Source organism: Callospermophilus lateralis, chromosome X (genome assembly GCF_048772815.1).
Source record: "Callospermophilus lateralis isolate mCalLat2 chromosome X, mCalLat2.hap1, whole genome shotgun sequence".
Lineage (NCBI taxonomy): Eukaryota > Metazoa > Chordata > Mammalia > Rodentia > Sciuridae > Callospermophilus > Callospermophilus lateralis.
Genome location: NC_135325.1, coordinates 33,036,304 through 33,052,106, shown reverse-complemented (window position 1 = coordinate 33,052,106; position 15,803 = coordinate 33,036,304). Strand labels below are relative to the sequence as shown.

Below are 15,803 nucleotides of genomic sequence, written 5' to 3'. Positions count from 1 at the left end.
CACAGATAAGGGGTCACAATATCCTGAGGGTTGTGTAAGCCTTGTAGGAGAAAAAGGAGCACTTCTTTCACTTGGGGCCCCCAAAGAAAGTGGCATTTGAGTTGGATCTGACACATGACAAAGAGCAGCTCTTCAAGCCCAACTGAATCTTGTCAAATTCACTTAATTTGCCCCTCTGCAAACTGTCCCTTCCTATTTACCTGGGCAGGTAAATCCAAGAAGCCTTCCTTCCCAGCCCTAGACTTTTGTTGTTTTTTTTGTGATACTGGGAGTTGAACCTAGGGCCTGGTACATGCTATCACTGAGTTACACCCCCAGCCCTAGACTTGGTTTCTTCACCTTTCAGAAACCAAATTCTGCTCATACCAATAACCCTACAGATTCCTAGAGCAATTGGGTGAATTCCAGTTCTCTTATGTCTGGCCTGGCAATCTCATCCCCCTTTGCAAAGTCCTCATTTTTCCAGCCTCTCTTGCTGCCATAGGTGGCCCATATCTTCTGATTCTACCTAAGAGATGGATAGCACAGGAAATCTGCTGAGGAGCTTGTTAAATTTCCAGCCCTGTTACAAGAAAACAGGGTGTCCTGTTTTCCAGGCTTGCATTCCCATCTCTGGGGACATGGCAGCCACTATGGCACCATGAAACTACAAGCTGAAATACCATCAAAATGCATACAAGGACACAGTGGTGTGATTAGAGGTCTTCAGGTTACCACCACTAGGTTTCAGGAAAAAGCCACTTAATTAGGCTTACAATTACTTGCAGCATTTGCCTGCCCTGCCCACCCCTTCACTTCAGCCTGTTGTCTATTCTTGATTCAGGAAATGTGAGCTAGAATTTACAGGACAGAAAAAACTTTTGAGTAAATTAAAACCTCAACTATCCCCACATGAGGGTAAGTCCCAGTCTGGGACCTCTTCCCAAGATCGCCTCACCCATGCCCATGGTTTCCACTACTTCTTGGACACCAGTAATCCAAAACTTCCAGCTCTGTGATCCCACTCCTGAACTTAATCCATGTATTAAAGGATTCTTCCTCTACCTACTCAGAAGTCCAAAATCTAACCTTATCTCATTTCTTCTCCAATCAGTCCTGGTCAGATATGTGGTGGTCACACTGGGCCTCTTTGCTTCATCCCTACACCCTGGGGCTTTCAGTGTCCTTCAAACAGCTTCTCTACTGCCCCTGCCTCTACCCTGTCAGGCTTATTCTTATTGCTGGATGTATCTAACTCCTCTCTGCTTGATTCTCAGCCCATCAACACTCTTCAGCCTGCCCTTCCTGCTTCAATTGGATGTTCCACCATTATATGTACAATCTATCAGGTCTTGTTCATAATCACACCATGTCCCTGGCCTACTCCCAATGCTTTCCTAGATGTTGGGGACCAGGTATGAATTCTCCAAGTTCCTAGTAATCACCCCAGCTTGAGCCCCCACCCCTTTACAGGGATTTGCAATCAGGCTTTTCACTTTAAACTTTTTAATATTTCATACAGCGATTATGGTGCATTCGGGAACCCAACCCCCCAAATCCCATTAGGAAGGCTCCCACCCTTGCCCTCCCACCCCATTTAAGGGCCCCAAGGGCTTAGGGTAGAGGAAGGGGAGGTAACCACCCATCCAGGGATGACCCTGGAGACTGTCCCTGCCCTGTCTCACCCTCCCAGGGGTTAGGGAGCAACAACTGGGCACAAACCCCCCATGTGTCCCTCTGTCCCTGCTTATGCATGTATACACACTATGGCTCCTGGCTAAGTTGGTCAGTTCCTTCCTGGCAGGGCCCCTACTCAACAGCACCGAGTGAGACAGGGCAGGAGGGCTGGGCTGGGCTGGGGAGACCCTGAGAAGGAAGGAGGTCCGGCTACAGGACTGTAGGAGGGAAAGAGTGGGATCTCCCCCCACACCTTGTCCATCTCCCAGAGTCTCCAGCAATTTACAGATCCCCCTGCAGCTGGGAATGGCAGGCAAGGGAGGAAGGCGAGTGGCCGAGGCATGCTTTCCCATAGCCGATCCCAGGGTCTGGTGATGGTCAGGGTTCCAAATAGGGGCTGTGTCCCTGCCTCTCTGAAAGGCTGGGAGTGGGGCTTCATTGCACAAAATACTGTGGGAGGGCCTCACACAGGGGGTGGGGCCCAGCCAGTCTGTATACAGAGATATTGCATTTAAAAAAATGAAAACCTCATTTAAAATAATTAAAAAATAAACAATGAATGAAACAAACAAACAAAAAAAAGGCCCACACAACATGAGGCAGATGGGGCAGGCAGGAAAGCAGGTAGAGAATGCCTCAGACCCAAGGCATCGCCACCTTCTTGTCTGAGTCAAGAGCCCCAGCCTGGGCTAGCTCCAGACCCCTGGCTGGCCATGGGGTAGTGGTCCTGGGAGAGGATATGATGAGGAGGGGTAGGCCTGGCCTCAGTGTGGGAGGCTGGCACGGCCATGCTGTCCGCCGGCAACTACCGAGACAGAGAAAGAGAGACAGACAGACAGACCAAGCAAAGGAGTGATGAGAGCTTTGTTAGCACCCAGCAGACAGGCCAATGGGTGGGTTGACAGGCCAATGGTTGGGTGTTTGGGCAGGTGGCAGGGGACAAGTGGGCAGATGAGTGTGGCTCAGGCAGGTAGGTAGGCAGCAAGCAGGGAGGATGCAGTTGGGGTCTGCCCTGTGAGGGGTGTGGCATCCCTCCAGCCGCTGCCTGCTGGGACCTCGGTCTGTGGCTTAGAACTTGGCTTAGAACTCGGTGTCCACCACACGGAAAGCTGGCCTGCCTGCAGGGGAAAGCAGAGCGGATGGCTGTTGGTGGGCAAGCAGGTAGGTGGGTGGGGCAGGGGCAGGGGCAGGGACAAGGGAGGCGCCACACCTACCTGAGTCAGGCATTGATGAGGACCGAAGATTGGCCTCCTTTTGTAGCTGGATCTCCTTTAGTGCAAATATGGAAGTAGCTGTGGGTGGAAGAGACACCTATGTAAGGGATAACCCATGGGGCCATCCAAGACCAGCCCATGTATGGTCCCACTGAAGGAATTAGACCAAGTTGCCCATTTTTAAAAAAATATTTTAGTTGTAGATGGACACAATATTTTATGTATGTATGTATTTATGTATGTGTGGTGGTGAGAATAGAATCCAGTGCCTCATGCATGTGGTCAACCACTGAGCTACAACCCTAGCCCTAAGTTGCCTATTTTTCAAGAGGCCTTTTATTCATCAAATAATTCCACACACAAACCAGCTACAACTAGAGAATATGGGATGTGGATTATTGCATATTACAAAGAAGTTATTTTCAAGAGTGATAATGGTATTGCAATGACTACCTGTTAAGTCCAGGTCATGGATGGTATTTTAGAATCTGATTTACCATTATTTTGATAATGGGATTGAGCTCAGGGACCCTTTACCACTAAGCTACATTCACAGACCTTTTTATTTTTATTTTACTGAGGCTGTCCTTGAACTTGTGATCCTCCTACCTCAGCCTCCGTAACCACTGGGATTACAGGTGTGCCACAAGGTCCTGCATTTTTTATATATGATTTAACCCAGTGGGCCAATTGTTTTAGGTGAGATAACATTTTCTAAAAAATTGTTCATAGATAAATATGCCCAAATTATTTAAGGATGAATATATATCTATGGGATTGGATTTGATTCAAAATAATCAGAGGGAAGTAGAGAAAACCACATTAGCTGAGTTGATGAATTGTTATAGTACTTGTGTGAACTCATCATATTATATTTTTTGTTTCTGTTTTTTGGCAGTATTTGGGATTGAAACCAAGAATACTCTACTGAGCTACATCTCCAGCCCTTTTTATTTTTATTATTGTTCATAACATTTTGCCATCTTCTTGCCTCGGTCTCCCAAGTAGTTGGGTGCGCTACCATGCTCAGCAGAGGTTAACAAGCATTTATTGGGTTAAATGAATTTTCTTATTTTTAAAAAATGGCATTAAAAATGGTCCTGCTGATTACCTCAGCTACTCTTACTTGGGAGGCTGAAGCAGGAAGATGGCAAGTTCAAGGTCAGCCTGGGCAACTTGATGAGACCCTGTCTCAAGATTTTAAAAAGGGCTGAGGATGAAACTCAGTGGCAAATTGCCCATGGTTTCAACCCCAATACCACAAACAAACAAACAAACAAAAAATGGGCCTGGAATAACCAAGATGATGTGAGGGAGCTCAAGGGAAGCTTCTATCTTCATTTCTTGACTTGTGTGTTGGCTACATGGGTGTAATTAGTATGTGAAAATTAACTGCATTATACAGGTAAGCTTTGTGCATTTTTTAGCACATACATAAGGAAATGTCTTTGTTTGAAAATTTTTGTGAAAGGTAAAGGAACTGAAAACCAAAAAAAATATTTTAGTAAATACAACCCATTACACTGTACGAACAAGGATGTCTCTTTAGAGATGGCACAGCTAGAACCCTCACAACCAGCTCAGTTGTCCCAAGGAGTCTTGTTCCCCACAATCCCTGCCCCAGTTCATCCATTCTCCAGCTCTACTTACTGTCAGGAAGTTTGTGGATCCGCTCTCCCAGGCTGAGAAAGAATGGATGTTTCATGGCATCCTCTGCGGAGATCCGATTGCGACCCTCAAACTGAGTTGGGGGGAAGTAGGTGCATTAGTATTTTCAATGAGAAGGTCTCTCCTTCCTGCCAGCCTCAGAGCCCCTGGGGGTCATTGTGTCCCCATATCTGGAACCTCCCCACCCCTAAGACTGGTCCAGGAAAATGGTCTCACCTGCAGCAGCTTGGTGAGGAGGTCAGCCCCATCGCTATCAAGTCTACCACAAGGACAAGGGAATCTGTTTTACATTGAGTTTGGACACTCTGGTCCCTAATGCCCACCCCACCCACCAGCCTCACCGGGGTGCGTGGCTCAAAAGGGCCTCAGCTCGGTACTTGGGGTAGTTGTATGTCTTGAACTCCTCATTAGACAGGATGCCTGGCCATGTCTCCTCAGTTGGGGTTCCTAACAGGGAGGAGTTGTTTGATTCCAAACATCTCATATCCTCCCTTCCTGTGCCCACAGCTCCTAGGGCCTACGCATTCCTCACCCAAGATGCGGAAGATGAAGTGCAGCTGCTCCTCCACCGTGGAGCCCGGGAAGAGGGGCCGGCCTGTGGCCATCTCATAGAAGATACAGCCCACACCCCTGGGCAGGGAGGGCACAGTGAACAGGGAGGCAGTTGGCTGGGTGGCATGGCTGCAATAGCCACCCCCTTCACCACCTGGCCCTGCTATACTTCCACCTCTCCTCACCACATGTCAATCTGGGTGGAGTAGTCCGTGGAACCGAGAAGGATGTCAGGGGGCCGGTACCACAGTGTCACCACTTCATTTGAGTATGTCTTTGTTGGGATTGACTTGGCACGGGCCAGGCCTGGGCAGCAAAGAGAAGGGGGAGCTGGAATAAGGAGATCACGGGCAGTGGGTAGAGGGTGTCCTAGGCAAACTTTAGAAAGGCTGATGGGAAATGAGACTAAGTGGCCATGGGGAAGGGGAGTGCTGGGAGAATAAGGCTGCGGGAAAGAGAGGAAGAAGGGGGAGGCTGGTGGTACCAAAGTCAGCCAGCTTGAGTTCTCCCCTCTCATTGATGAGTAGGTTCTGGGGCTTGAGGTCTCGGTGTAGCACCTTCTGCCGGTGGCAGTAGGCCAGGCCACGGAGCAGCTGGAACAGGAACAGCTGGGAACCCAGGAATAACAGGCAGAGGTCAAAGGATATCCACCAGCCCAACCCCCAGCAGGCAGGAACTGCTCCCTCCCAAACACATTGAGCCCAGAGCTTTGTTAAACAAAAAGCATTCCCAGCAAAAAAAGTCAAATGGGAATGGCCATTTCTGGAAGATTTTGGGGGTGCAGTGGAGTGGGTGGAGTCCCCCTCCTGTCCCTGCTTCTTGCCCCAGACCCACTTTCACGTTGTGCATGTTGATGACATTCCCACAGTCATCCAGGTACTGCTTCAGGTCCTTGTCCTGAGGAGAAAAGAGGCAATACAGGAACAGCATCACATCCAGAAGCTCTTGGCCATCTCCCCACCTCCCTCCAGGACCCATTGCCACCCAACCTTACCAGGTACTCAAAGACAAGGGTGAGGGACTTCTCCGTGTGGATAATGTCATGTAGTGTAACAATGTTGGCATGCTTGAGGTCCTTGAGCAGGGACACTGCAGGAAGCATGGGAATGAGATGGGACAAGAGTCAGAGTCCCATTCTCAGGACAAAGGTGAGGACATGGACCAGATAGGGATAAGCCCAGCATTTCCTTCTTTCCCCACAAGGTAATATCTCACAGCAACTGGCTCTAACCTACCCTATGCCAGGAAGGTGCCTCCATGTTCCAAATGTGGAAAATAAAGCGCAGAGACATGTATGGAACAAGAACCTTGGATTGCTGCACCAGGTTCATAAGATACTAGGTTTTTACAGTCTGATTTTGGTTTCTGGGAAGGGGAGTTGCTCCGATCCTCAGTATACAGGCCTGTAGCACAGTGCGAAACTGAGTTTTCATGCTTTCTTTCTTTCTTTCTATTTTTTTTTAGTGGGGGAGGGAGAATTTTTTAATATTTATTTTTTAGTTTTCAGTGGACACAACATCTTTATTTTATTTGTATGTGGTGCTGAGGATCAAACCCAGCACCCTGTGCATGCCAGGCAAGCGTGCTACCACTTGAGCCACATCCCCAGCCTTCATGCTTACTTTCTATACAACGCAAATCCATTCCAGGTGCTATTCTGAACACTTTTAGGGGTACTCTCAGAACCAAAGCAGGCACCATGGTTTGCAATTCATTCACCTTCCCTGGTTCATTTACAGATTCCTGGTTACTCTAATACCTGGATATGTGGGTGATGGGCATTCTCAGGAAGCCCAGAGCATTGAGAAAGGTTTCCCAGAACCTCTAGTTTTTATCCTCACCATGGAATGTTTGTGTGCCATGGGGAATAACCCCCATATGAGATGGGGTCTGTACCTTCCCGGATGGCGGTGCAAGGTGCCCCCTCTTCATGTTCCAGTCTGATTTCCTTTAGTGCCACAAGGTTGTCTGTGAGCTTGCTTTTGCCTTTGTAGACGGTGGCATAGGTACCCTGGGATGTGAGGAAGTGTGACGAGAGGTGCTATGAGGCTGCAGGGAGTTTCTACTGACCTCCATCCCCACCATGGACCTCTTGGCTGTCTCTCACCTCACCCAGCTTGTCCAACTTGATGTAGGTCTCCAGTTTCCCAAAGCCGATCTCAGACTGTGGGATGAAGGAGGCAGGTTGAAGCAGGCCCAAGGGATGGCATTAGGAGAGGAACAAGAGGAGGAGAGAGCAGGAAGAGAAGGTGCTCACCAGGCTGACGCGGCGCAGGCGGCGGCTGAGGGGCTTGTCAAAGATGGGGCTATTGAGGGTCAGCTTCTCAAGGTAGCCCTCGGGCAGCCGGATGTCGGCTGGGAGTGACAGGCGCTTGTTGATGTCCTAGAAGGAAAGACAAGGGAAAAACAGGACCATGAGTTCTACTTCCCCAGACCCAACCCCTTTTCCAGCTCCTCCATCACCAAGACGGGGGTTAAGCACCTCAGTGGAGATCTTGCGTGGGGGATGGTTGCGCATGCGCACTCTCACTGGAGACTGCACCTCATCCGAGGATGTGGCTGAAGCCTGGTCACTCTCCCCATCTGACCCCATCTTCAAGTCCTCGTGCACAATCTCTGGTGGTAGGGATGGGGGAAGGCAGGCCAAGTGGGGTCAAGAACACCCCCCTCACACACATAACACATTCCCTCATCATTCCCATGTATGCACATGGCCCCAGAAACAGCCTTGAGTCCCTCAGGGACAGGGTAGTGGAGCCCAGGGAAACCCAGGTGGGCCTAGAAGAGGTTGAAAGGGTGTGTGGGGGGATGACAGGCAACAGTAGTCACCTAGTGGAGCACCTCATTCCAGGGATGAGCGGAGACTGCGGCTGGCCCAGGGCCAGAAGGCAGGTGGCAGCAGAGGTAACCAAGGGCCCTAGGAAGGCAGGCCCAGGGCAGCCAGAGTGCCAAGAGGCCTTAGGGCTATCATATCACAGAGTGCAGAAGGGCAGAGGGAGTCTTGGGGCAACTCTAATAGGCAAGGTACCCTTTCCCGTGGAGCATGGACACAAAGCCAAGGAAAGGAGCACTAATGGACAGACAGACGGTATGTTAAAAAAGAATTGTAGGGAAGGGGAGAAAAAGAAGAAAGGAAAATGAAAATAACACAAGTCTAAGAGGAACTTGGCTGGGAGACAGCACCTGGGGACTGGGAGCAAGGAGAAGTAGTAGTCAGTGGACTGACCTGGTGCAGAGCTAAGTGGGCCCCGTCCAGAGCGAGGTTCCCCAGGGGCAGCACGTGTTGGAGCCTCTCCAAGGTCGCTGCCACCACCACCACCACTCTCATCCAGACCTATCTGCTCAGGGGCACCATTGGTCTTATCTATGCCTCGGCCCCCTCGGAGTGTCATTGACAGCTGCCGTTTGATCTTCTTCATCCGATCCATGGCGACCTGAGCAGGGGCAGGGGACATGAATAGAAATGGGTCCCACATTAGCATTTGCTTGACTACCATGGGCACACTAAAAGCTATGACAACCTATTGGGAGCACTGATACAAACACTCCTAAGTAGCCCACCTGGGTACTCAGAATTGGGTGGCTGGCTGAGGGCAAGGGCCCACCCAGTAGATTGTTGGTCTCCACGGTGGCAACCTCACTGTGGGAGCAGAGGGCTCCACAGCAGGCAATCTCAGGTGCAGCGGTAGTGATGGACCCAGCCACAGGTGGGACAAGGGGCTCGCCCAGAACTGAGGGACCAGTGACACAGCCCCGGGCGCGCCCATAGAATGGCATGTTCCGCTGGCACCAGCCCCACATCGCCCCCAACTGCCAAGGCAGAATGCTCCCTGTGGCTACAAGGACCCTCAGGTCTCCCCCAGCAACCATTGTCATGGTGACTAGTGGACTACCCCACTGCTCTACCCAGATAGGGGGTGCAGAGTTCCTGTCCAGACCCAACCACTGTGTGGAGTTGGGAGGGGCCATCTCAGTATACCCTAGTTGTCCTCAGAGCTGCTGGAAAGGTTCAATCCAGTTGGGACCCACAGTGTCCATCTCAGATTTTCACAAGCCAGGTCACTTTTTTCCCTCTACTAGACAACGTACATTTCCTTTATCACCCCCCAAACTAACGCCCCAGTCCTCAATGTGGCTCTTATCTCATTTGCCCCTGTTACCTCTCTGGCCTCACCTCCCGCTTGACCATTCCCAGTTGTCATCGTATAACTACACTCAGCAGTCCTACCTCAGGGCCTTTGCACTGGTTGCTCCTGATACCTAGGACACCCTTTGTGCAGAATGTAAAATAGCTCACTCCCCACCCACTTCATTTCATTGCTCAAATGTCGCCTTCTTCATGAGGCCTCTATGAATAACCCTATTTAAAAATCTCAACCATCCTGAAGTAGATCACCCAGCACTTATTACCTCCTTAGAAAAGACACCATCTATTTATTGGTCTCTCTGCTCTTTACTGTCTATCTCCTCACCACAACTAGATAGTAGCACCAATAGGATAGATTTCTGTCTGTTTTGGTCACACATATATCCTGAGGACCTGAAATAGTTACTGACACAGAAAGCATGCTCAAAAAGTACATATGACAGAAACAAATGATCACATAGGACCAACCTCTGCTGAGGTGGTTGAATCCCTGCTACTCATGAACAACCCAAAAAAAGGTGGCCCAGAGATGCTGGTCCAGGAATATGACCTAGATGGGCTGCTAGAGAGAATGGGGCCACCAAAAGGTTTAAGCTGGCCTTCTTCTGCTTCCTCCTGGGCTCTGGGCCAGTGAAGAGGGGGAAAGACCTGGCCCAGGAACCATCTGGACTAACAGCAGGGACTAAGATGGCCCTGGGCCCAAGGGAAGTAGAGCTAGATAGGAGGTCGAAGATGAGGCTGTGGCTGCATTTGAGAGAAATGGGTCATCTGTTACCTTGAAATCAAGTGCTTAACCCAGCAGCTCCCATCCCTGCTTCTGTCTGGCTAAACTCACTGCCCTCAAGAAGGGAAGAGGGTCTAGCCTAACAGAAAGACCCAGATAGAGGATGAGGTCCATCCACAGAGAACCCAGGATATTGACAACAAAATCCTGACCTGGGAGGCTGAACACTGGACCTATGGCTAAGGAAGGTAAATCATGGCCAGCTCCCAAAGACTACCTTGTGTCCCCATATGGCATGGATACCCATTGCTTTGAATGTGGTGACAGGGAATGGGGGAGGGGTAGGAGAAACTCTAAGTAGGGCTGAATGGAAGACAGAGAGGGAGACAAGAGTAGTCATGACTTCTGGAACCCTCAAGGGCTAGATACGTTATGGCGTTCCATTTCTTGAAAACTTTAGGAAGATGTGGTAGGAAATCTGTGTATCATGCAATACTCCCAGTGATGAGTTTAGAGAAGCTAAGCAGGCCCCTGTGAACAGACACTTCAACATTTATATGCAGCAAGACTATTATCATTTCAGTTTTGTGGGCCTATAGATTTTGAAATAAGTGAAGAAGGGGGCAAGAAACTGGACATATAACTCTACCCCAAAAAGGGCATATGCCCAGGGGGCTGGGGTTGTAGCTCAGTTGTAGCATGTGAGGCACTGGGTTCGATCCTCAGCACCACATAAAAATAAATAAAAAATAAAGATTCTGTGTCCATCTACAACTATTTTTAAAAGGGCATATGTCCTTTATGACCCCCAAGGACACACACCTATCCTCCGACTATTCTCATACTGAAGGATATTTGCTACCTCATAACACACAATCCACTGGGGACAGTTATTATTACACTCTATTACTCCCATGGTCATACAGCTCCTCATTCTGACCGTCATGGGCACATACCCTCAAGAAGGTCTCACTACATCTTAACTCCCATTAGCATCCATGATTTCTCTAACTCCACTGCAGCATTCAAAGCCCTAACTTATTGCACTAAACACCGTTGGCATATGCTCAGCCCCTCTAAGTAACTCTTGGCACCACATTCATAGGCCCCTCCCTGCCCCAGTTGCCTGTTAGCTCCTTCACTTCACAGTACCGATCCTCTATCAATGTATGGTTCCCCCCAGAATTCTGGCCCACACTAACATGCACTTGGTGCGCTCTACAGCTGACCTGAATTAACACTCACTGAACCTTCACACTGCTCTAGATCTCAACAGCACAAAGTAAACCTTGAAGATCCCTGACTGGTTTTGCCCACACTCAGGCCCCTTCACACCTATGACCATCGTTAACATACATCTTGTCAAGTCGTTCTACTACCCTATCCCTTCCATCAGCACAAACTGGACCTTCATTCCACCCTGACCCCTATTAGCACACACATAGCCTTACAAGTCCTGCCTCCCCATTAGCACACCCTGAACCCTTACTCAGCCCTATTCCCCAGGGATACACAACACACTGTTCTGTAATGGTCTGACCCTCATTAAGTGTACACAGCTCTCCATTCAGCCCTGACCCCCATTAGCACACACTTCAGTTCTCCATGGCTCTAATCCACTTTGGCACACCTACACCATCACATATTCCTGACCTGTTTCTCTTTGCTTCAATCCCTCCACAGTTTTAACCCTTGTTGGTTCACACTTACGCCCTCTTCATAGCCCAGCTTCCCCCTATTATACACTAGATGACCTCCACAGCTCTACTACTGTTCCCCCTGAACCTCAATATATTCCAGTGCCACACCAACACACATTGTCTTTACAACGTTCTGACACTCCTTATATTCCAGATTTCATATGGCTGACTCTCCCCCAGATGGTACACATTTACATGTCTCTATGACTTTAAACCCATATTAGCAGTCAGTCACTAGAACTTTATATACAGTATTACCCTGCACTTTCTGGAGTCTCACATTCCCTTTGTGGACTCACACCTCACCTTGACCCTTAGTGTGCTGAGCTCTTACATACTAAGACACTTCCCTCATCATCACCCTCCTTCACACATATATGCAATTCTGATACCCATTAACACAAGCCCAGATCTTCTACCACCCTGTCCCCATTACACACCCTTGGCATACACCAGACCTCACACTATCCAGATCTTTATTACTACATGCATACACCCTTAAGGCCATGACCCTCTTTAGCACACATTGGGCTCCAATTATCTGTCCCTCCATGAGCACACCTTGGACCCTCACACTCTATAGCCCCACCATTAACAAATACACAAAATTAATACCAACTTGACCCTTATCACCACACACTAGGCCTCTTAGCCCTGATCTTATCGCCAAACTTTCTGTTACCTCTACCACCCTGTCACCTATTAACATATACTGGGCCCCTGCAGCCCAAACCTCCACTAGCAAGTCCTTAGAGTTGTCCCGGGACTCTACCCCCTAAACAGACCTCAGATCCCTCAGGGACCTGCAATCCCCTTCCATTAACACACACTGGGCCTCAAACCTTACATGCTCCGACCCCTGCACAGCTCAGGCCCCCATTAGCAAACCTTGAGTCTTTCGCTACTCTGTCACTCATTTCCACATCCTCTGGTCCTTTGGTCACCCTGTTCCCCCTTAGCACCCACAGCACTTCCCATTCCCAGCACCCAGGACGGGCCCAGGGCGGGGCCAAGGTCAGGGAGGCCACAAATGACCCCCCACCCTGATGCATTCTGGGAAATTCGCTGGAGGAAGGGGGCACCTGCCAGTCTGGCAGTCCAGACCCCGGGGCGCCGCCCGGTGTCGGGGTTGGTTCTATAGAAGGAGCAGCCCCCACCCCAGGTCTTGGAGACGCGCTCACCGGCGGGGGCGCGCGAGCAACCTCAGAGCCGCGGGGCCGGCGCGGTGGCGCCTGGGGCGGCGGCCCAGGATGAGGCCGCGCGACCTCCTTCTCCTCCAGTTCGCCGCAGGCGCCCGTCCCAGTAGTCTTCGGCCATGGCTGCTGGGCCCGGGCCGCCGCCGGCTGAGGAGGAGGAGGCGGCGGCGGCGGCGGCGGTGGCTGAGGCGGAGGCGGCGTCCCGCTCAGCCGGCCATGAGCTTGGCCGCTGTGGGCTATGCCCCCGGGCTCGTTGGCGCCCGCAGGAATCCGAGTGCTCACTGCGGCTCGAGGCTCAGAGCCGACTGCTCGCGGAGACGCGGCGGATCCCAGGGCCGAACAGCCAACGGCCCAACCGCCGCGCGCGCTGCGCTCCACGCATGCGCACGCACGCGCTGGAAAGGGTGAAGTGGGAAGGAGGGGACTCACCTCTGACTGCTTGTACCAAAAGACGCGTCCGCAGCGGGAGGGGGCACGGCCATTGCGCGCCCACAGGGGAATGTGGCGCCTGCCCTGGAACGGCGCCAGGGGTAAATGTGGAGGTTTAGTACTCAGTTTCGATCTTGCCGAGGTTTGTTAACGCCGAGGTGAGCAGCAGCCAGTGGCCAGGCTGCTGGTCACCACTCTCTACCCCTATTCGGTCTCACTTGGTACATCCCCATGGTGGCAAACGGGACTTTTGCAAGGAGGAAAAAAGATGAGACAATCTGTTCTAGTCCCTTGAGATGCCCCGGAAGCAGGAATTTTAAAGGTTCAAGAGAAGATGACTTTTCTAAAAGAGATGGCCTGGATAATCATTGGCTTTTACCACATTAGATAGGACAGCCTAGCCCCGCCCTGATGCCCCCCCCCCACTGCTCATTCCCACTGTGAACGTGTGCAACCCCGCCCTTTGAGGTTGTCTCCAAGCCAATCGGATTTGTTCCCTGTGGTGAGGCAGAGCAAGAATGAAGGGCGTGGCTGAACTGAAGAGGCGTGACTTCGCCTTTCCTCCTAATCGCCCCTTCTCCTCTGCCCGATTCTCATTGGTTTTCACCAATGGGAAGCTCTTTTTTGTTCTATACTCCTAACTACAGGCTGAATATTCCGCAAGGTGACTGGTCCAAAGAACATTCAATCGGGCACCATCCCGCCCTTAACCCTTCCTATCTCCTCCGACCTCTTGGGGTGGAGCCTAGGCTGAGAAGAAAGGTGGACCTTTAAATGGGCGGGCTCCACTACTGCGCAAGCTTGGAACTTTGTGTGGGGCGGGGCTTCCTCTTGTCTCCCGGGAGCGCATGCATTCTGAATTGCTTTTTCCAGCCACCTCAACTCCCTCTTCTTGTCCGCAGTTCCCCTCCATAGCTTTATTTCTGTTATTTACTGTTCTCTGTTGTGTGCCAGGCGCCACTAGGCATACCTAATCCTTCACTTCTCTCTGCGTCGAAAAACTACACTATCCCTAAGTCCAACTCAAGGGGCGGCAGCCTTTGGGCGGGCCTTCTGGGACTTCCTTACACTGCATCCCAATTCAAAAGCAGGCTCTCTGCCTCTTCTGAGCTTCCCTTTACGGCAGCCTTGATCATACCAGTTAGGATTTTCATTAAAGTTCATGTTAGTAAGGACTTCTGGGCCATGATGGGGGTGGAAATATTGACAAAGACAAATCACCACCGCTGGATAGACGTCTCCTACCCTTTTTCCTCTCTTTCACTCCAGCCGTATTTCCTTCTGTTTCTGAATAAGGCAAGAACAATCCAGGACTTTGCACTGGCTAGTTCCATTTGCCTGGAATGCCCTTGCCCCATATATCAGAATGCCTCATTCACTCGCTTCTTCCAAATCCCTCAATCAAAGTCACCTTCCACAGGATGACTTCCTTAAGTACCTATTTAAAAATCCTTTATCCCCATAACTCCATATCACCAGACCTGGCTCTGTTCTTCACCTTTCTAAAGCACCAACTTTTTCCCCCATCCGCAGTGCTGGGGAGGACCCCAGGGCCTTGCACATGCTAGAGAATCCGGTCTACCACTGAGCCACATTTCCAGCCCCAATCCACTTCCAACAATTTACTTATGCTATTCTGGGTTGCGACCTAGCAGAATGTAAGTCCCCAGAGGTCAGCGTGAATTTTTTTTTTTTTTTTTAAGAGAGAGAGAGGGAGGGAGGGAGAGAGAGAGAGAGAGAGAAGTTTAATATTTATTTTTTAGTTATTGGTGGACACAACATCTTTGTTTGTATGTGGTGCTGAGGATCGAACCCGGGCCGCACGCATGCCAGGCGAGAGCGCTACCGCTTGAGCCACATCCCCAGCCCCTTTTGTTTTTATTATTAGTATCTAAGAGGAAAAGTTTTATTCTGAAATTTCACAAATCATTTCCTTACCCATAATTAAAGTCTGGTCATTGCTCAATGTTGGTACCACTAATCTGATTGAAATTTGAATAAAGGGAGGGAGATGGGGCAAAATTCCAAGGGAGTCCCTCACATCCATGTTTTTTTTTTTTAATTTTTTAATATTTTTTTTTTAGTTCTCGGCGGACACATCTTTGTTTGTATGTGGTGCTGAGGATCGAACCCTGGCCGCACGCATGCCAAGCGAGCGCGCTACTGCTTGAGCCACATCCCCAGCCCCCCATGTTGTTTTTTAATTCACTGCTGGATCCCAAATGTGTGCAACAGTGCCTGGCACATAGTTGGTACTAAATATTGAACTTCTGAATGGCAACTAGTTTCAGGAAGAGGTAAGAGGAGACATCCTTGTCCCACCTGTCCATTGTCTCTGCTAGGTGCAGAGGGCTCAGCAGTGACCCAACTGGGGCCTTCTGAGCCCCTAGTCTTCTACTATTTGGCAGGTATAACAGTAGACAAACACAGATAGTAATATGGTATGTGGGAAAGGAACTAATATACAGTCAGGATTAATGGGTAACTTCAGAAGCTGGTTTTGATGAAGGGCAGAGT

The 15,803-nt window shown here is 50.2% G+C and overlaps 2 protein-coding genes across 4 annotated transcripts in view; both read right to left on the bottom strand.

The window, feature by feature from the left end:
• Window positions 1-15,803, bottom strand: part of LOC143639426 (uncharacterized) — an 831,269-nt gene that overhangs the window by 158,496 nt on the left and 656,970 nt on the right.
• On the bottom strand, window positions 1,505-13,307 carry Cdk16 (cyclin dependent kinase 16). Of its 3 annotated transcripts, none has more exons than XM_077107584.1 (16): window positions 13,287-13,307; window positions 8,317-8,524; window positions 7,573-7,706; window positions 7,348-7,473; window positions 7,198-7,254; window positions 6,987-7,101; window positions 6,085-6,179; window positions 5,925-5,987; window positions 5,575-5,698; window positions 5,276-5,396; window positions 5,071-5,168; window positions 4,880-4,985; window positions 4,755-4,797; window positions 4,521-4,611; window positions 2,871-2,948; window positions 1,505-2,461 (listed from the first exon to the last, which is right to left on the bottom strand). In XM_077107584.1, the coding sequence occupies exons 2-16, from the start codon at window positions 8,516-8,518 to the stop codon at window positions 2,421-2,423; spliced, it is 1,494 nt and encodes a 497-aa protein (XP_076963699.1). In that variant the 5' UTR covers window positions 8,519-8,524; window positions 13,287-13,307; the 3' UTR covers window positions 1,505-2,420. The 3 variants fall into 3 exon arrangements, with proteins under 3 accessions (XP_076963699.1, XP_076963697.1, XP_076963698.1); XM_077107582.1 differs by lacking the exon at window positions 13,287-13,307 and adding an exon at window positions 12,843-13,235; XM_077107583.1 differs by lacking the exons at window positions 1,505-2,461; window positions 13,287-13,307 and adding exons at window positions 2,502-2,774; window positions 12,843-13,235.